The sequence below is a fragment of the Oncorhynchus nerka genome, linkage group LG20 (genome assembly GCF_034236695.1).
Source record: "Oncorhynchus nerka isolate Pitt River linkage group LG20, Oner_Uvic_2.0, whole genome shotgun sequence".
Taxonomy (NCBI): Eukaryota; Metazoa; Chordata; class Actinopteri; order Salmoniformes; family Salmonidae; genus Oncorhynchus; species Oncorhynchus nerka.
The window spans coordinates 83,122,141-83,144,166 of record NC_088415.1 but is presented as its reverse complement, the minus strand read 5'-3'; the positions used below and the strand labels follow the sequence as shown (position 1 = coordinate 83,144,166).

At 45.1% G+C, this 22,026-nt stretch overlaps 2 protein-coding genes across 3 annotated transcripts in view; both read left to right on the top strand.

Moving 5' to 3' along the window:
- LOC115103272 (gelsolin-like) overlaps positions 1-1,862 on the top strand; it is a 48,290-nt gene extending 46,428 nt beyond the window's left edge. The window contains exon 17 of the mRNA XM_029624111.2: positions 1,255-1,862. Coding sequence (XP_029479971.1) covers positions 1,255-1,415 — 161 coding nt within the window. The 3' untranslated portion in view covers positions 1,416-1,862. The remainder of the gene's footprint in view (positions 1-1,254) is intronic.
- A 7,724-nt stretch (positions 1,863-9,586) lies between these two features.
- Positions 9,587-22,026, top strand: part of LOC115103271 (protein wntless homolog) — a 31,070-nt gene continuing 18,630 nt past the window's right edge. The window contains exons 1-2 of one of the 2 annotated variants that reach the window (XM_065005887.1): positions 9,587-9,848; positions 12,513-12,785. In XM_065005887.1, coding sequence (XP_064861959.1) covers positions 9,743-9,848; positions 12,513-12,785 — 379 coding nt within the window. In that variant the 5' untranslated portion in view covers positions 9,587-9,742. The remainder of the gene's footprint in view (positions 9,849-12,512; positions 12,786-22,026) is intronic. The other variant, XM_029624110.2, reaches the window with a different exon arrangement.

Below are 22,026 nucleotides of genomic sequence, written 5' to 3'. Positions count from 1 at the left end.
AAAGTAATGATGGACTGTTATTTATCTTTGCTTATTTGAGCTGCTCTTGCAAAATATGGACTTGGTATTTGATCAAATAGAGCTATCTAGGGGTGGCAGGGTAGCCTAGTGGTTAGAGCGTTGAACTAGTAACCGAAAGGTTGCAAGTTCGAATCCCCGAGCTGACAAGGTACAAATCTGTCATTCTGCCCCTGAACAGGCAGTTAACCCACTGTTCCTAGGCCCTCATTGAAAATAAGAATCTGTTCTTAACTGACTTGCCTAGATAAATGAAGGTAAAATATATATACATTTTTTAAATACCACCATCACCTTATCACAACACAACTGATTGGCTCAAACGCATTAAGAAGGAAAGTAATTCCACAAATGAACTTTTAACAAGGCACATCTGTTAATTGAAATGCATTCCAGGTCACTACCTCATGAAGCTGGTTGAGAGAATGCCAAGAGTGTCCAAAGCTGTCATCAAGTCAAAGAATGGCTACTTTGAAGAATCTCAAATCTAAAATATATTTTGATTTGTTTAACACTTGTTTGGTTACTGCATGATTCCATATGTGTTATTTCATAGTTTTGATGTCTTCACCATTATTCTACAATGTAGAAAATGTACAAATAAAGTAAAACCCTTGAATGAGTAGGTGTGTCATATATATACAGTGGGGCAAAAAAAGCATTTAGTCAGCCACCAATTGTGCAAGTTATCCCACTTAAAAAGATGAGAGAGGCCTGTAATTTTCATCATAGGTACACTTCAACTATGACAGACAAAATGGGAAAATACCAGCAACAGTGTGTGAAAACCTTGTGAAGACTTACAGAAAACGTTTGACCTCTGTCATTGCCAACAAAGGGTATATAACAAAGTATTGAGATGAACTTTTGTTATTGACCAAATACTTATTTTCCACCATAATTTGCAAATAAATTAATAAAAAATCCTACAATGTGATTTTCTGGATTTTTTTTCCCATTTTGTCTGTCATAGTTAAAGTGTACCTATGATGAAAATTACAGGCCTCTCATCTTTTTAAGTGGGATAACTTGCACAATTGGTGGCTGACTAAATAGTTTTTTTGCCCCAATGTATATATATATACACACACACACTACCGTTCAAAAGTTTGGGGTCACTTAGAAATGTCCTTGTTTTTTAAAGAAAAGCACATTTCTTGTCCATTAAAATAACATCAAATTGATCAGAAATACAGTGTAGACATTGTTAATGTTAATGTCTCCCTCCCTCTCTAGCTAAGGACTATGTGGACTCAGACCCCTCTGGACGCAGAGGACTGTCCATCACCACCATCAAACAAGGGGCTGAACCCCCAACCTTCACTGGCTGGTTCCAGGCGTGGGACCCCAAAATGTGGGAAACAGACCCTCTGAAGATAATCCATGCCCGCTTCTAAATGCCAAACTCCACCCCCTTACCTATCTGGCACTTACACATGTCATTCCCCCGCCCTGCTCTTTGGATCAGAGTACCAGTATAACACCCTGGACTGTTATTTTAATTAGACTTGTTTTTATGCCATAGCGTTGTCTCTTTTAGACTCCTACGAAACATTCACCTAGCATGCCTTTTTTTATCTGCTGTTGGAGCAGAGAAAAACCTTATCTTTTGGAGCCTGTTTATTCCAGTAGTCTATTGAATCCAACGGGTATTTGGTTATACTTTGTGAAGTCATGATATGTGATTACCATTGAGACTTAGGTCTCATTTGAAAGCATGCTGCATTTTAACTCTCTGCCGGAGAAATATGTCTGCTCTTCTTCTTTTTTTACATTACTTTCGATGATTCTGAAATGGTATTATGGATGGCTTTTTCAATAAATTCCTAGTATTTGTAGAGGAACTCTAGAAACACGTGAGAACACGTTGGTAGCCTATATTTTCTATGTTGACAGGTGGAACGACAGCAGACCAAGGTATCATACGTTTAACATCAGCACAACCTCTTCCATGTAACTTTTATCTTTCCTCTGAAGTTAGTCAAATAGTGGAGAAAACTGAGAACAGACAGCCACAGTACTTCAACAACGGAAGACTCCCTCAAGAGGATGTTATCTTTTTACACACCACCTGGCTAGGCGGAGTTGTCTTCCTTCTTCCCACCTTTAGATCTACAGTGGCAGTCAATGATTAATATAAACCCTGGATTGCTAATGCTATGTATTGTTTTTTATTTAACCCTTATTTTACCAGGTAAGTTGACTGAGAACACATTCTCATTTACAGCAACAACCTGGTGAATAGTTACAGGGGGAAAATGAGCCAATTGTAAGCTGAGGATGGCCGTGATGGTATGAAGGCCAGATTGGGAATTTAGCCAGGACACCAAGGTTAACACCCCTACAATAATTGCCTTGGGATCTTTAGTGACCACAGAGAATCAGGACACCCATTTAACGTCCCATCCGAAAGACGGCACCCTACACAGGACAATGTCCCCAAACACTGCCCTGAGGCATTGGGATTGATTTTTGTTGACCAGAAGAAAAGGTGATCCCTACTGGTCCTCCAACACCACTTCCAGCAGCATCTGGTCTCCCATCCAGGGACCAACCAGGCCAACCCTGCTTAGCATCAGAAGAAAGCCAGCAGTGGGATGCAGGGTAGTATGCTGCTGGTTTTGAAGCCACCGGTCGGCCATATTGGTACTCCCCAGAAGAAGCAGTCCACCATAGGAATGAATGGAATTCTACAGTATTTCAATTACATTTTTCAAGGCAAAAATTACATGTAAACAAAAAAATATGGGGGACAGTAACAAAATAATATTTAATGGCATGCATTAAAATGTCTATAATAGAATAAATGTGGCAAAAACAAATATAGACATTAATAAATGCATTTTTATAGCTTACAAAATATATTATTCCAAAGATGGGGGAGTGCCAAGACAGAGGTGCGGTGGCTTCAAAACAGCGCCCTCTGTTGGTCATCTAGTGTATATATAAATCATTGATAGCAGTGCCGCATGGTGTGATTGACATGTGCCCTTCATCAAACAGCTCATCAGACAGTCTTGTGGGAGCTTTGATGGACAGCTCTTTCCCGCCACCAGGGGCATAAGCATGGGTGGGCTTGGGTGGGCACAGGCCCACCCACTGGGGAGCCTGGCCCACCAAAATAGTTTTTTTTATGCTCTACTTGTCAGTGTTCCAAATGGGACATTATTTGTATTTATACCTAAGCACAGTACTTGACTTGGGCAGGAGATCACCGGAGCTGAATATCGGCACCTCAAATGTTCTTCTGCTTGAGTTCCTGCACCTCCTATAGATTATTACCACAAAAGTATTAAGGAGTTCCTGCATCTAAATATGAATGGTACCGGCACCTATTTCAGTCCAAGTCAAGCACTGGTCTTACATGCATACACCATCAGATAGAATTCATAGAAAGCAGTAGGGAGGAGGTGGGAAATGAAAGGGATATACACAGTTTATTAGGTACAGCCATCTTGTTCCGGGTCGGACCCTTCTTTCCCTCCAGAACAATCTGAATTATTTGGGGCATGGATTCTACAAGTCGGAAAACGGTGTTGAATTATGGTCCATGTTGACGTAATGGCATCATGCAGTTTCTGCAGATTGGACAGCGGTACACCACCAGCCTGTACTGATGAAACCAGGCAGGATGGGGCCATGGACTAATGTAAAATCCTGACTCTGCCATCAGCAACTGGGATTCGTTGGACCAGGCGATGTTTGTCCACTCCTCAATTGTCCAGTATTGCTGATCGCTTGCGCACTGGCGCTGATTCTTCTTAACTGATAGGAGTGTAAATCATCTGCTGCAACAGCCCATTGATGACAAGGACAAACAAGTTGTGCTTTCCGAGATGCACACCACTCTGTTTCTTTGCCTCTGTGTAAATTACAGTACATTCTGTTTGTGATATTAAGATTCTAACAATGATAGTGTGTTAGACTTATTTATGAAAAGTCAAGAACAGGGGGACATAACTTTTAAAATGGCAGAGTAATTTAAAAAGTGCATGTGTTTTAACTCAATATGACGCTCTTGTCTCTCCTATGGTTACATTTGTGGCCGTCTAGCCTACTATCTCCTGGTCACTGAGCCTAACTTACTATCTCCTGGTCACTGAGCCTACTATCTCCTGATCACTGAGCCTAGCTTACTATCTTCTGATCACTGAGCCGAGCTTACTATCTTCTGATCACTGAGCCTACTGATCACTGAGCCTAGCCTACTATCTCCTGGTCACTGAGCCTAGCCTACTATCTGTTGGTCACTGAGCCTAGCCTTCTATCTCCTGGTCATTGAGCCTAGCCTTCTATCTCCTGGTCACTGAGCCTAGCCTTCTATCTACTGGTCATTGAGCCTAGCCTTCTATCTCCTGGTCACTGAGCCTAGCCTTCTATCTCCTGGTCGTGGAGCCTAGCCTTCTATCTCCTAGTCGTTGAGCCTAGCCTTCTATCGCCTGGTCATGGAGCCTAGCCTACTATCTCCTGGTCACTGAGCCTAGCCTTCTATCTCCTGGTCACTGAGCCTAGCCTTCTATCTCCTGGTCGTGGAGCCTAGCCTTCTATCTCCTGGTCGTGGAGCCTAGCCTTCTATCTCCTGGTCGTGGAGCCTAGCCTTCTATCTCCTGGTCGTGGTGCCTAGCCTTCTATCTCCTGGTCGTTGAGCCTAGCCTTCTATCTCCTGGTCGTTGAGCCTAGCATTCTATCTCCTGGTCATTGAGCCTAGCCTTCTATCTCCTGGTCGTGGAGCCTAGCCTTCTATCTCCTGGTCGTTGAGCCTAGCCTTCTATCTCCTGGTCGTGGAGCCTAGCCTTCTATCTCCTGGTCGTTGAGCCTAGCCTTCTATCTCCTGGTCACTGAGCCTAGCCTACTATCTCCTGGTCACTGAGCCTAGCCTTCTATCTCCTGGTCGTTGAGCCTAGCCTTCTATCTCCTGGTCACAGAGCCTAGCCTACTATCTCCTGGTCACTGAGCCTAGCCTTCTATCTCCTGGTCGTTGAGCCTAGCCTTCTATCTCCTGGTCGTGGTGCCTAGCCTACTATCTCCTGGTCGTTGAGCCTAGCCTTCTATCTCCTGGTCGTTGAGCCTAGCCTTCTATCTCCTGGTCGTTGAGCCTAGCCTTCTATCTCCTGGTCGTTGAGCCTAGCCTTCTATCTCCTGGTCGTGGAGCCTAGCCTTCTATCTCCTGGTCGTTGAGCCTAGCCTTCTATCTCCTGGTCGTGGAGCCTAGCCTTCTATCTCCTGGTCGTTGAGCCTTCTATCTCCTGGTCACTGAGCCTAGCCTACTATCTCCTGGTCACTGAGCCTAGCCTTCTATCTCCTGGTCGTTGAGCCTAGCCTTCTATCTCCTGGTCACAGAGCCTAGCCTACTATCTCCTGGTCACTGAGCCTAGCCTTCTATCTCCTGGTCGTTGAGCCTAGCCTTCTATCTCCTGGTCGTGGTGCCTAGCCTACTATCTCCTGGTCGTTGAGCCTAGCCTTCTATCTCCTGGTCGTGGAGCCTAGCCTTCTATCTCCTGGTCGTGGAGCCTAGCCTTCTATCTCCTGGTCATTGAGCCTAGCCTTCTATCTCCTGGTCATTGAGCCTAGCCTTCTATCTCCTGGCCGTGGAGCCTAGCCTTCTATCTCCTGGTCGTGGAGCCTAGCCTTCTATCTCCTGGTCGTGGTGCCTAGCCTTCTATCTCCTGGTCGTTGAGCCTAGCCTTCTATCTCCTGGTCGTTGAGCCTAGCCTTCTATCTCCTGGTCGTTGAGCCTAGCCTTCTATCTCCTGGTCGTTGAGCCTAGCCTTCTATCTCCTGGTCGTGGAGCCTAGCCTTCTATCTCCTGGTCGTTGAGCCTAGCCTTCTATCTCCTGGTCGTGGAGCCTAGCCTTCTATCTCCTGGTCGTTGAGCCTAGCCTTCTATCTCCTGGTCACTGAGCCTAGCCTACTATCTCCTGGTCACTGAGCCTAGCCTTCTATCTCCTGGTCGTTGAGCCTAGCCTTCTATCTCCTGGTCACAGAGCCTAGCCTACTATCTCCTGGTCACTGAGTCTTCTATCTCCTGGTCGTTGAGCCTAGCCTTCTATCTCCTGGTCGTGGTGCCTAGCCTACTATCTCCTGGTCGTTGAGCCTAGCCTTCTATCTCCTGGTCGTGGAGCCTAGCCTTCTATCTCCTGGTCACAGAGCCTAGCCTACTATCTCCTGGTCACTGAGCCTTCTATCTCCTGGTCGTTGAGCCTAGCCTTCTATCTCCTGGTCGTGGTGCCTAGCCTACTATCTCCTGGTCGTGGTGCCTAGCCTTCTATCTCCTGGTCACTGAGCCTTCTATCTCCTGGTCGTTGAGCCTAGCCTACTATCTCCTGGTCACCGAGTCTAGCCTTCTATCTCCTGGTCACTGAGCCTAGCCTTCTATCTCCTGGTCGTTGAGCCTAGCCTTCTATCTCCTGGTCACTGAGCCTAGCCTTCTATCTCCTGGTCGTTAAGCCTAGCCTACTATCTCCTGGTCACTGAGTCTAGCCTTCTATCTCCTGGTCACTGGGCCAGTGAGAGGTTGATAAGCCTATTGTGATTATTACTGTTATTTCAGGGCATTATATTCTAGTCTCATAGTCTATTAATTACAGGCCTATGGTTTATTATATGTAAGTCTATGTGAGTCACATGTTAAATGTAAGAGTCATGGATTTACCTAGGCCTACAAGACTATTTGGTCTGTAACGTGAAATCATATGTTAGTTGTAAGAGTTATGGATTTACCTAGGCCTACAAGACTATTTGGTCTGTAACGTGAAATCATATGTTAGTTGTAAGAGTCATGGATTTACCTAGGCCTACAAGACTATTTGGTCTGTAACGTGAAATCATATGTTAGTTGTAAGAGTTATGGATTTACCTAGGCCTACAAGACTATTTGGTCTGTAATGTGAAATCATATGTTAGATGATTTGTTGTGTGCAATAAATTACAGTAGGGCATAGGATAGGCTATGCTTATATGATCATTTTATGATGATTTGAGTGCCCAAATTTTGGCCCACCTAAATGTTTGCTGGCCCTGCCATCAGCGAATTTCTGACTGCCAATCTTCGGAGGTTAAACTGGGTGGTTTTTGCCTCTTGGCTCAAAAAAAATGACATGACATCTTCTTAGGCTATACATTAGCTTTCACAGATGGACAGGCCCGCAGAGACTTTAACAGAAACTGAGAAAGGTTTTCATAGAGAGGAAAGCTTTCTGTATTTCTGCCGAAGATTACTAGGCCTATAGGCCCTATGTGAGTGATTGACCCATGGCAGGCCCATGTAGGTAAGGAGGGCCTTTAAATAGGCTGAAAGCTTCTGGTTAGGCCACCTACACTAAAGTATGTGTTATTGTAGGCTTTTACTCTTATGTGCATCCAGTGCTTGATTTGTAAATCGGGAGGTGCCGGAACAAAAAGTGAGCCGTGAGAGGAGGTGACCTGCAGGTGACCTAGGGAGTTTTGAGGTCCAGGAACACATGAGAAAAAAGTGGCATAGAGCCATGGAGTAGAGGCACTTACAGAAGTTGTACACATGGGGAATATTTTTAGTATCCTAAGATCCCGGAAAATTTTTGCTTTTTTATAAATACATTTCATGCAATTCTACATAATTTTACCTGATTTGAGACTGGCAGAATCTTTTTTAACACCGCACAAATAAATTATCGAAATGGCAGGCTACTTTGACACTGAGATCAATGAAAACGACCTTGTCTTGAATCCATCAATATCCCAGGTCTAGGTGTGTGGAGACAATTATATTGTAGGGTACAATATGAGGAGGAAATTATAGTCTTAAAAATGCTCTCCAGTTTCGCTGGCTCACCCAATGATACTCAGCCCACTCTCTGGTGATGGCTGATGGGCTCATCCCGAAAGCTTATCTCAATTTTTGGAAGTTGATCAAATATTTTGGTAGCCTACAGCATAGACTCTTCTCTTTTCAGCAGGAGCCATTTGCTTTCCAACCTGTGTTTTCCCTCGATTGTATTTGAAATATTGCTAAAGACCTGTTTTGTCTGCATGCTGTTTTTTCACTGACAGATTTGCCTCGCATTCCCAGACTGTAGGCTACTCCTTGTTATTGGGCTACAATCCACAGCTAGCCTATTTGTAAAAATAAGCCATTTATCCTCTGTGGCTAAGCTATAGGCCTTATGGTGTTGTAGGCTATTCTGAATGATTTAATTTATTTCTGAACAGACAGCAGTAATTATATACATTTTGCAAATGTATTTAAATGTATCTGTGGTGCTGCAGTTCCTTCAGAACCCTTCGCCCAATTCTAGAAGGAAATAAATGATGAAGTACAATGCTGGAGAGTCTTTTAGAGCAGAGAGGGAGAGAGATCATAGAAAGTTCATCTCATTCTAGTTATGTGAGAGATACTGATGCGCTTCTCACACAGCTACGGCCACACGTGGGTTTCAAACACAGGTTACAATGTTTTGTAAATCATGAACCCGGGCTGGCCTAACCCTGAATCAAAAAACCTTTGTGAAAAAGATTTTCAGCACGGGCCTAGAGTCGATTAAGCCCGCACTGAAAATAAAAACATTTCACAACGTTTTTTTTTGTTTAGGCAGGATAATTAACAAACGAAGAGGCAACTCGAATAAACTTTGATCGATTTTGTTAGAATTTTTACATAGCAAAAGGTGAAAATATTTTTTTATGCCAGGAGAGATACCGGATCTGGCCAAATAGGTTCCGGAACAAAACAGTCCAAAATGGAGAGGTGCCAGTCCTGTTCTGGGCAGGATAAAATTAAGCTCTGGGTAGGGCACCATAATATATTAGAACGACATGTATCCTAGGTTTCCTACTACAGTAGCTAGGACTCTTTCTGACCTCGCAAAATCCATAGGTGTAAAGTTGGCACACGCAACAAAAAAACATAGCTATCCTTGCACCCAGGAGTATCTGGGATTTATGTACAGAATAATACGAAATGCTCTGAGACCAGGTTGTGCACCCTTGTCACTGTGAACGGGGCTCTCACTGCAGCCTATATCGTTATTTGACTAGGCTTCTCTTTTCACCAAGTAAAGTGGCATGGGGACACAGTAAATTATTCGTCCTTACCGCCTGCGCCCGTGCCAGATACACCCACTCATTGCGCGCGCGCTGCATCTCGCCTCAGTACTGTATAAAAAATGTATTGGGTACAGCCTACAGAGATGGGATCACACTAAAAAACTGTATAGTGGGCATAGACTTTAATATTTGCATAAAGGGCTTGAGTCCATACTTTGCATTCAATTAATTTACATGAAATTTCTTCATCCTATATTCATACATTTAATTTAGGAAACATTTTGTATAAGCTTATCCATTAAACGTCACACATTAAGGCTATGGACATTTATGAAGAAATATAGTTTTAACATTTCCAAAGAAGGGAAGAAACAAGTTAAGATCAGAACACTTTTCAAGCTTCCTTTGCATGGCCCTGGCACAATGGGGGCTATTATGATTCGGGCATTTAGTGACTCGGTAACCTGCATGATGAATCTCTATTGCAATGCGGCGGCGCTCCACAGATCCTTCAGTGTAGTGTTCCGCAGCGATAGGCAGGGGTGCTATTCCGTCATGTGATTCTGCTTTATTCCTTCGAAGTTGAAAGGCAAGCAAGTCAGTGCGGGGCTAGCCTTCCTCAATCTTGGTTGCTGGAGAACTAGCTAGATGCGGTGACTTTCTTCTCGATTTCTTACTCGTGATTTTTCTTCAACTTTTTAAGATGGCCGGGGCAATTATTGAAAACATGAGCACCAAAAAGTTGGTGATCGTAGGAGTGATTCTGCTTTTATTCCAAGCGTTTTCTTTTATGGTCGGAGGCTTGATTGGTAAGCATGGTTTTTCCCAATTGTATTCCTTTATGTTGCAACCTTTGGCTTTGTTATGCGATATATGCGGTTGAATAATCACGATTTATAGATCGTATATTTTATGTATCAAATAATGAAAACAACTTAGTTCTTTAGACTATCATTTTAGAGAGTATGGTCATTTTTAAAATCACTGCTATGTTTTGTTATAAAATGGACACTATGGCGACTGTAGGGCTTGCCTTTAAGTTGTTCCTATAACTTTAACAATGTAGCCTTTAACGAAGTTTTGAACTCTTCAAAGTTTTAAGAGAAATAGAAGCTATTCGCCTCCAACTCAGTCGTTTCCTCTGTATTGACGTTGCAAGGTTTAATGTGGTCTTGAAACTTTAACATTTGCCATTAATACACACACGACTTTCCTATTTCAGAACGTATTATAAAGTATCGCGTTAATTCACTTACTCATTGGCGTATGAGTTTGTTTTTCCAATATTCATGTAAAACACCATAGGAATTGGTGTGTATCTTTAACTTCACTTTGATTGAATACAGAATGTTTGCTCTCCTCCTTTCCCTCATTTGTCTGTCTCCGTGGCCCCAGGCAGGCACCATCTCTTTCTTCCTCCCCTTGCAACCCCCTCAAATCCAAAACCCCTCTTAGCGTTGCATATTTCCTCTTCTCCTGCTGGTTCCATTTGCATGGCTCTACTCCCCACTGACACACACACACACGCACATACACACACACACACAGCTGTCAAAATTGTGTTCTGCCTGAAGTACTACATCAGAGTTGCTGTCAGCTTTTTCCCCCATGTGCCTACACACTCACACAGATACTCCTACACAAGCTCAATGTCACAATAGTTGAGTCCTATGAGGCCTGTTACAGATTCCTATCTCTAGTTAATTTGGGGGGGGAAACTTTCTCCACTCAGTCATTCTCTTCTCCAGAGCTGGATGGCTACTGAAAAAAACGAGCTTGTTTGGGATGCTCCTGCCTTAGATGGTTTTAATGAAGCCTGATGCTTTTGTATTTGCTCGGTGGCCGGGGCCAGCCAGGGTAATTGAGTAGAAAGGCGTTCGTCTCCCCGTTATTGGACAACTCCGACACAGCATGAGGTCACTGGGCAGAGAGGCGGACACACTAGGGTAGAAACTGGAGGAGCGGTGTGTGCCCGGAATCTTAGGGTCCCGGGATAATTGAACTCTGAGGGGTTCCGTAGAGCTGGTTTAATTCAATTTGGTGTGTCTGTGCTTGTTCCTGAGTAGTCCTTTGTGAGGTGATACAGGCACACCTAGTTAAGACACACACACACACACACACACACACAGAGATAGTTGATGGCCTGATTAGTTTTATTAAGCGGGTGCCAAAGGCCTAGCCTCGAGGCTGCTTTTATGCCACGGTATGTTTTTTCACTTACTCTATTGAGAATAAATAAATTGGCTCGACATCAGCTGGTAATGGAGACCATCTGCACAGACCAGGGCCTCGCAATCGGAAATGTTTCCTTGTTTTAGCTGTTTTCATCTGTGGATAAATCATTAAAGGTGTATGATATTTGAGCACGTAAGTAACTCATGTGAAACATTGCATTGTTGTAGGTGTCTCAAATGACTTCCCTTTGAGCTAATCATTGATTATAGTGGCATGATGTAATCCTAGAGGGATTTGTGTATTATCCCTGGATTTAGGGGGATATATTGATGAAGGGAGAAGTCACGCATGCTTTCTTGGCCATGGCTGACATCTTTCTCTAGCCCTGAGGGACCATGTTCTTACCTATTACCAATACATTACAGTAGTGTGTACTGGGGAATTTCCTGACAGCTAGATTCAAAAGGATTGGGCCTTGCTACAGGGTGTTCTGTCAACATGTTTGGAAATAATTGCCACATTGTTAAAGCAGGATTTGTCTAGGTTTGATCTAAAACGCAACTTCTTCATTTTTTTGGGTGATATTCTATTTGACTGTTTGACAATAAACAAAAAACACAGAAAAATGTCTTCATGTAAGCCTACTTTGTTGATCTTGATAGGTGTATGACACATCTTAATCTCCAGAACAAAGCTTTGATTATGAGTTTGGAAATGGATTGTTTTCAACTTTACCATCAGCCTAACTGAATTCACTGAAAATATACACACTTTGTCACACGTTATAGATTAACATTTAATTTTTTTTTTTTTTTTTAAACGTTATTTAACTAGGCAAGCCAGTTAAGAACAAATTCTTATTTACAATGACGGACGGCGCTGGGCCAATTGTGCGCCGCCGTATGGGACTCCCAATCATGGCTGGATGTGATAGTCTGGATTCAAACCAGGGACTGTAGTGATGCCCATTGCACTGAGATGCAGTGCCTTAGACCGCTGCGCCACTCGGGAACCAATGGACTTGAAAATTGCACTTTTCAGCATAATAAGAAAAGGTTACACACGGAGCATTGAAATAAGAACTGCAACTAAATTGTGGAACGATGTGGTCAGCAACCAAAAATGACCATTTAAATCCCCTAAATACTATTTACTGCTAATTTCATCAAATATAGATGTATTTATTTTCCTACACAAAAGGTGACAGATGAATAGAACTACTTATGTATCTAGGTTAGCTACCAATGTAACCTAGCAAGCAATTACCCAGGCTAATGTCTGTTTTCCTCTCCCTGTAGCTCCCAGCCCCACCACAGCAGTCCACTACCTGGCTACCAAATGTGTGGACACGGTCAAACACCATCAGAGCACCAAATGGTTCATGCCCTGGGGCCCTAACCAGTGTGACAAGATCCGGGACTTTGATGAGGCCATGGCCAAGAAGATCGAGGCAAACAACATTGTATTTGCCGTCCATATCCCCCTGCCCAACAAAGAGATGAGCCCCTGGTTCCAGTTTATGCTGGTCATCCTACAGTTTGACATTGCCTTCAAGATGTACAACCAGATAGGTGAGTGACACTTCTTGTTAGATTTCAATATGGCTGCCGTTCATTGTGTCGATTGTGTTATTTCAGGAGTGACATTTTTACCTTGTTGTTCTTTGTCTGTCTTTTTTTGTGTTCTGTCGTGTCTCCATCTTGTGTGTTTTTGTTGTCCGTCTGCCTGTCTATCTTTCCACCTGGTTTGTCTGTCTATGTTGTATCATGACTCATGAGGACTCACCAGTCCAAGCAGTTCTATGACCACTGAAGTATGTGTCCTTTGTCTTCTACACTCTGTGGATCCAATTCTAAAGTATTCATGTGTCTATAGATGCTGTTGATATTAGTGTCCCTCTACATCACCTCAGGCTGTCGGCTGCTTTTGTCCTGCCTATTGTGTTGACCGCATGAGGCCCCTGAGGAATGTTTCTCTCCTCTCAGTGGATTGCATTTATCTCACGCTGAGAGGAAGGCCTGACAATGACTGATGTGCTGCTGGTTCTCCCTAGTGATACAAGCCTCAGTGATCCATGTCAGAGGCTTATAGTCTCTATAGAACAGGTAGTTAGGGAAACTCGAACTGTGGTGGGCTGTCTCAATTGGAAGCTGATAGCTTTGCAATTCCCTAATATGAATAGGAATAACACTCTGCTGGGCAAATTTGTCACATTTTCTCCTGGCTATCCTCAAGACGAATTGTAACATGGTACACGGTACGTCCCTCAGTGAGGGTTGGGGATGAGTGTCTCACTCTCCATTGTAGAGGTCAATGTAAAATTAGAAAACAAACACAAAAGCCCTGAAATATTGAGTCATTTTCAGCAGCAGGTGTTAGATTTAAAAAAAATTGAACCTTTATTTAACTAGGCAACAAATGATTATTTTACGATGACGGCTTACTCCAGCCAAACCCTCCCCTAACGATGCTGGGCCAATTGTGCGCCTCCCTGATCTGATGAAGGCTAGTTTTTCCCCCATCCCTTTGCTCATCATAGCAGACATCCTGCACCTCCCTGTACCCTCTTAACATTCCTTTACGTTCAGACCAGGAATGTTTGGCCACATCCTTATCCGAACATGGTATCAGTCAGATCAGTGCCCAATTCCGACAGGAACCCAATGCACTTCCTGTATACCTATTACAATATGGTCCTATATACATGGGAAAAGGTCACCATCGTTCTTACATCAATCCACTCTGTTCTCATAGATCTACCTGAAAATCCTAGGTGTAGGGATGAGAGTTTGATTTGGAGGTGTGCATAGATATCACATTCAGAAAATAATTCAGACATGGCAACCCTCTTCTGGCCTGGGATTAAGGGAAAGGTAATATGGATTTGGGCTTGCTTCTCCCTTCTTTGACTTCTTTACACTGTAGCAAGTGAAATATCTCTTAGTGTGTGGTTGGAAAGGAGGGGGCGACACTGACTGGGTAGATCGGCGCTTGGCGCTGCGCCAGGTCTGAGGCTGTGAAAGAAGGGATTAGAGGGATAACAAAGAGAACTAATGAAGGGGGATCGGTGGGCTGGGCCGGCCTGGGAAAGTGATCAGAACACAGACTCTTTTAAGCTCCAGGAGCCCTTGGGATGGAGAGAAGCAGAGCCCAACGTCTTCTGTTGTGTAACAGATTTCTATCTAGCCTAGCAGCGGTTGTACATCAACTACATTCAGCCGTGGGCCTTTTTCTTGAGTGGGTGGTCAAGGGACTGGAACATAATTACAAATGATTTGTTGACTGCAAATTGACCGCAAGAAGCCCAAACAGATATAATATTTGACTAAAACATAATAATTTCAAACCTTGCTTACATTTGTGTACGATCACAAATATCTCTTATGTGTGCGAATACTTTGGAACAGATTTTCAAAGTTAAAATCAAACAGAGCTGATTTGCTGGTGTTATGTCCAACAATAAAAAGTTATTTTTTTTATTCAGAGAACATGGGGATGCCAAATAAGATCACCCGCGGGCCAAATTCAGCCTGCGGGTCTTCAGTTGGGGAACCCTGTTGTACAGCAGGGCATGAGGCACTCTGTAACATCTTCCTCTCAACAAAGATATGTTGTGAAAGTATGCTTGATTTGATTGAACCTTTATTTAACTAGGCAAGTCAGTTAAGAACATTCTTATTTATAATGATGGCCTACCAAAAGGCCTCCTGCAGGGACAGGGGCTGGGATAAAAAAAAATATATATATATATATGACAAAACACACATCACAACAAGAGACAACACTACATAAAGAGAGACCTAAGAAAACAACAGCATGGTAGCAACACATGACAACAACAACAACGGCAGTAACCTGGCAGCAGCACAACATGGTACGTACATTATTGGGCCCAGACAACAGCACAAAGGGCAAGAAGGTAGAGACAACAATACATCACGCGAAGCAGACACATCTGTCAGTAAGAGGGTCCGTGATTGAGTCTTTGAATAAAGCGATTTTGAGATAAAACTGTTCAGTTTGAGGGGTTTTGCAGCTCGTTCCAGTCGCTAGCTGCAGCGACCTGAAAAGAGGAGCGACCCAGGGGTGTGTGCGCTTTGGGGACCTTTAACAGAATGTGATTAGGAGAACGGGTGGAGAATGAGGGCTGCAGTAGATATCTCAGATGGGGAGATTAGTGAAGCTGCATTTTATGACAATAAAACTTAAATTCTGAGTGAGGTTTATACAGTTTTCTTTTTCTCATATAAACTATAGTCATGTTTCAGTGTGTACTCATCAATGTGTCGTCATAAAAAAAAACAAGTTGATGTCCCAAGCATGGAATGATTGTTGTTTACAGCTTGCGATGCCAGATTAGTCTGATTCACCACCCCGTCCCACAATTCCACCCAACCAGATGCTGTGGAATGGGACTGTTATCCACCCCACTCTGAGTCACTGGGGCCAGGCAGACTACCTCTGATCATCTGCCAGCAGTGTTATTGTGCCTGGCCCCGGGCCCTGAGGCAAGGGCCTAATGATCACCCTGATGTCAACAGTCGTCTATGACCGAGCAGTGGAGGAGAGCTAGACAACCGGCTCGGAAATGTCAAGCAGCTGCATATCAAACCACGTATTCAACTTCAGAGCTGAAACGTGTAGCTGTAGTGTCACTGATCGCAAATCCAATCCAGGCTGTCTTTGCAACTCAAGATCATATTAGCTTGCTGAGCTCTAGGTCTCTTTTTGGTCTAAATAGAGGTCAGATAGTCTCAGGCAGGAATACTCTTCATGCAAGGCTAGCTCTGCAAACAACCTCTGTTACATTAATAAGGTGCAGAGTGCTAATTTGATCAAAGAAAATTAGTTCCAGCAGTCTATTGACTGATCTGGGTCGAGGAAGGAGTTCCAGCAGTCTATTGATGGATCTGGGTCGAGGAAGGAGTTCCAGCAGTCTATTGACGGATCTGGGTCGAGGAAGGAGTTCCAGCAGTCTATTGACGGATCTGGGTCGAGGAAGGAGTTCCAGCAGTCTATTGACAGAGCTCTGGGTCGAGGAAGGAGTTCCAGCAGTCTATTGACAGAGCTCTGGGTCGAGGAAGGAGTTCCAGCAGTCTATTGACAGAGCTCTGGGTCGAGGAAGGAGTTCCAGCAGTCTATTGACAGATCTGGGTCGAGGAGTTCCAGCAGTCTATTGACAGAGCTCTAGGTTATTACTTTCTCATGGCATCTAAATCTCTCTGGCTGACTGGTAAGCAAAGAAGCAGAGCTCTGTGTGACAATATGGCCTCTGTCTATAACTCAACCAGAACCACTTTCTTTAGACAGTACCACACCAAAGGTAAGGGGATTCTACTCCTCAGTCATATGACTATTGCGGAATGCGTAAAGAAGCCCCCCAACAGCACCTTGCCCACTTGGTGTTATAAAGCTGGTCCCTGAGATGAATTGCCCCCCTTTCTTCCCACCCCACTCTACCCCGGCAACAATCACCCCTGGCAGGGGTCCAGCAATAACACAGCTGTTGAGCAGGCTTAGTCACTGTGGCGATGGCCGCTGGACTGGGGTGGAATGTTTGTGTGTGGTAAGCTGACATTCAGAATCTTTGGCAGTGTTCGCTTGAGAGGGGAGGGATAGAGGGGTTTGAGGAGACGGTAGAGGAGAGAGAGGACTGCCAATACCCCCCTCCCTTTCCTCTCTTCTCCCGGTCAGGCCACCGGGTTTCTTTCGGTGCGCTCCAGCTTGTTTCATAACCGCACAAGAGTCTGTTTGGAAGGAGGAAGTACAGAACACTTTGTCTTTGCAATGTGATCTAAAGCCTGTCTTGGCATTCTGACTCCCATTTAGGTTCTCAAATCACTTAAAACCAGGTTCAGCTCTGAAAGGTTTCACCTTCAAGTCAGCACTATAGTATCATTGCCTATTGTGTAGTAGACTGAACTTGAGGCCTTACGTACATGTACGTAAAATAGCTTTAAACCCCTCAACAGGGAAATGTTTCAGGTCATGAATAATCCCTGGACTATTTCTGGATCAACACAGCACACCGATGTGAGCGTTTGGTGCATCTGTTCTGATAGTGTTTTGGATGACGTGGTTTCTTTCCTGCAAACTTTGAAGGTTGATGGAACAGTTCACCCCAACTTGAAAGTTTCTCTGTTTTCATACTTCAAATGAGTAACTTTAAGGACATAAACTGGAGTGGCTACTGATGTGGAGTTTCTGTATCCCAATTTCCCAAGGCAACAAAAAATATATATGGATATTTCTGCACATGTGCAGGATAAAACATTTTTACGTAGCTGAATGTTCACTCTGCTGTCTACATAGCTGCTGTGCTGAGTGTCCACTCTGCTGTCTACGTAGCTGCTGTGCTGAGTGTCCACTCTGCTGTCTACATAGCTGCTGTGCTGAGTCTCCACTCTGCTGTCTACGTAGCTGCTGTGCTGAGTGTCCACTCTGCTGTCTACATAGCTGCTGTGCTGAGTCTCCACTCTGCTGTCTACATAGCTGCTGTGCTGAGTTTCCACTCTGCTGTCTTACATAGCTGCTGTGCTGAGTCTCCACTCTGCTGTCTACATAGCTGCTGTGCTGAGTCTCCACTCTGCTGTCTACATAGCTGCTGTGCTGAGTGTCCTCCACTCTGCTGTCTACATAGCTGCTGTGCTGAGTGTCCTCCACTCTGCTGTCTACATAGCTGCTGTGCTGAGTGTCCTCCACTCTGCTGTCTACATAGCTGCTGTGCTGAGTGTCCTCCACTCTGCTGTCTACATAGCTGCTGTGCTGAGTGTCCTCCACTCTGCTGTCTGCTGTGCATGTCCTCCAGCTGCTGTGCTGTGCTGAGTGTCCTCCACTCTGCTGTCTACATAGCTGCTGTGCTGAGTGTCCACTCTGCTGTCTACGTAGCTGCTGTGCTGAGTGTCCTCCACTCTGCTGTCTACGTAGCTGCTGTGCTGAGTGTCCTCCACTCTGCTGTCTACGTAGCTGCTGTGCTGAGTGTCCTCCACTCTGCTGCCTACGTAGCTGCTGTGCTGAGTGTCCTCCACTCTGCTGCCTACGTAGCTGCTGTGCTGAGTGTCCTCCACTCTGCTGCCTACGTAGCTGCTGTGCTGAGTGTCCTCCACTCTGCTGCCTACGTAGCTGCTGTGCTGAGTGTCCTCCACTCTGCTGCCTACGTAGCTGCTGTGCTGAGTGTCCTCCACTCTGCTGCCTACGTAGCTGCTGTGCTGAGTGTCCTCCACTCTGCTGCCTACGTAGCTGCTGTGCTGAGTGTCCTCCACTCTGCTGCCTACGTAGCTGCTGTGCTGAGTGTCCTCCACTCTGCTGCCTACGTAGCTGCTGTGCTGAGTGTCCTCCACTCTGCTGTCTACGTAGCTGCTGTGCTGAGTGTCCTCCACTGCTGCCTGTAGCTGCTGTGCTGAGTGTCCTCCACTCTGCTGTGCTGTCCTCCAGCTGTGTGCTGAGTGTCCTCCACTCTGCTGTCTACGTAGCTGCTGTGCTGAGTGTCCTCCACTCTGCTGTCTACGTAGCTGCTGTGCTGAGTGTCCACTCTGCTGTCTACGTAGCTGCTGTGCTGAGTGTCCACTCTGCTGTCTACGTAGCTGCTGTGCTGAGTGTCCACTATACTGTCTACGTAGCTGCTGTGCTGAGTGTCCACTATACTGTCTACGTAGCTGCTGTCCTGCCCCTCCTTGATCTTCTTTGTTCACTAGTGTAGCCTACTAATGTAATGTTGTACACGACACTGTTCAAACAATTGCATTCCATTTCCCTGGTAATCATCAGTGTGATTTCATGTCAAGTAGTGTTGTTTTTCAGCAACTGCAATATACATGACAACAGACAGACCGAGAAGGCTGGAGCCTTCGTAATATACATGACAACAGACAGACCGAGAAGGCTGGAGCCTTCGTAATATACATGACAACAGACAGACCGAGAAGGCTGGAGCCTTCGTAATATACATGACAACAGATAGACCGAGAAGGCTGGAGCCTTCGTAATATACATGACAACAGACAGACCGAGAAGGCTGGAGCCTTCGTAATATACATGACAACAGACAGACCGAGAAGGCTGGAGCCTTCGTAATATACATGACAACAGACAGACCGAGAAGGCTGGAGCCTTCGTAATATACATGACAACAGACAGACCGAGAAGGCTGGAGCCTTCGTAATATACATGACAACAGACAGACCGAGAAGGCTGGAGCCTTCGTAATATACATGACAACAGACAGACCGAGAAGGCTGGAGCCTTCGTAATATACATGACAACAGACAGACCGAGAAGGCTGGAGCCTTCGTAATATACATGACAACAGACAGACCGAGAAGGCTGGAGCCTTCGTAATATACATGACAACAGACAGACCGAGAAGGCTGGAGCCTTCGTAATATACATGACAACAGACAGACCGAGAAGGCTGGAGCCTTCGTAATATACATGTTTCATTCAAATCGCCTCAGGATTTGAATTTCAGCTGTTCAGAAATACATTGCTCAAAAAAATAAAGGGAACACTTAAACAACACAATGTAACTCCAAGTCAATCACACTTCTGAGAAATCAAACTGTCCACTTAGGAAGCAACACTGATTGACAATAAATGTCACATGCTGTTGTGCAAATGGAATAGACAACAGGTGCAAATTATAGGCAATTAGCAAGACACCCCCAATAAAGGAGTGGTTCTGAAGGTGGTAACCACAGACCACTTTTCAGTTCCTATGCTTCCTGGCTGATGTTTTGGTCACTTTTGAATGCTGGCGGTGCTTTCACTCTAGTGGTAGCATGAGACGGAGTCTACAACCCACACAATTGGCTCAGGTAGTGCAGCTCATCCAGGATGGAACATCAATGCGAGCTGTGGCAAGAAGGTTTGCTGTGTCTGTCAGCGTAGTGTCCAGAGCATGGAGGTGCTACCAGAAGACAGGCCAGTACATCAGGAGACGTGGAGGAGGCCGTAGAAGGGCAACAACCCAGCAGCATGACTGCTACCTCCGCCTTTGTGCAAGGAGGAGCAGGAGGAGCACTGCCAGAGCCCTGCAAAATGACCTCCAGCAGGCCACAAATGTGCATGTGTCTGCTCAAACGGTCGAAACAGACTCCATGAGGGTGGTATGAGGGCCCGACGTCCACAGGTGGTGGTTGTGCTTACAGCCCAACACCGTGCAGTACGTTTGGCATTTGCCAGAGAACACCAAGATTGGCAAATTCGCCACTGGCGCCCTGTGCTCTTCACAGATGAAAGCAGGTTCACACTGAGTACGTGACAGACGTGACAGAGTCTGGAGACGCCCGTGGAGAACGTTCTGCTGCCTGCAACATCCTCCAGCATGACCGGTTTGGCGGTGGGTCAGTCATGGTGTGGGGTGGCATTTCTTTGGGGGGCCACACAGCCCTCCATGTGCTCGCCAGAGGTAGCCTGACTGACATTAAATACAGAGATGAGATCCTCAGACCCCTTGTGAGACCATATGCTGGTGTGTTGGCCCTGGATTCCTCCTAATGCAAGACAATGCTAGACCTCAGGTGGCTGGAGTGTGTCAGCAGTTCCTGCAAGAGGAAGGCATTGATGCTATGGACTGGCCCGCCCGTTCCCCAGACCTGAATCCAATTGAGCACATCTGGGACATTATGTCTCGCTCCATCCACCAACGCCACGTTGCACCACAGACTGTCCAGGAGTTGGCAGATGCTTTAGTCCAGGTCTGGGAGGAGATCCCTCAGTAGACCATCCGCCACCCCATCAGGAGCATGCCCAGGCATTGTAGGCAGGTCATACATGCACGTGGAGGCCACACACACTACTGAGCCTCATTTTGACTTGTTTGGGTTGATAAATTTGATTTCCATTGATAATTTTTGTGTGATTTTGTTGTCAGCACATTCAACTATGTAAGGAAAAAAGTATTTAATAAGAATTTCATTCATTCAAATCTAGGATGTGTTATTTTAGTGTTTCCTTTATTTTTTTGAGCAGTGTATAATGCAGACTACATCATGATTCAGAAGAGGTTGCACGGCCACTGCATGGTCAATCCGATGTCTGCATTTATTGTGATACGACCTCTGCAGAATTAAGGGAATTCATACTTCTTGCGTTTCACATTGAAGAGCTGTTGCGAAGGAAGTTGTGAGTTTGTGTTTATACAGGACCTCCCACCCTCACCTACTGTCAACCAATCATGCCAATGCGGAGCTGTACGGAGCCCTTCGCATTGTTAGAACATTTGAGAGGGACACGGCGATGCGGTACAGAGCTCGCCCTTTGGTGGAAACGCAATTGCGTCACAATTGCGTCACGGAGCCTCTGGTTCACATTGCCTGAGCATAAGTTGGCTTTAAAGAGCTAAACGTGAAGGGAGTGCGGAGTGTGAACAGCAGCTACGTTAAAAAAACCTCTTTTTTTTAAATAACACATGAGTTGAACTATCCCTTTCATCAGCCCAATGAGCCCATTGTCACATTTGTAGCCTTTGGAGTAGTTTAGACTTGCACTCATTGTCTTTAATGGTTGTTGAGGCATACACCTTGGGAAATTTATAACATTTCATTCACACTAAGTGACATGAATGATGTGTCAACTGATTTGACAGCCATAAAATTACCCAGGGTTGCTATTATCAGATCTTATGTTTAGCAGAGATGTGCGTCCTTCTCATAGCTCCAGACGTTGCTCCTCCGGCCTCTCCCTACCGGGTAGCCTAGTGGTTAGAGCGTTGGACTAGTAACCGGAAGGTTGCAAGTTCAAATCCCCGAGCTGACAAGGTACAAATCTGTCGTTCTGCCCCTGAACAGGCACTTAACCCACGGTTCCTAGGCC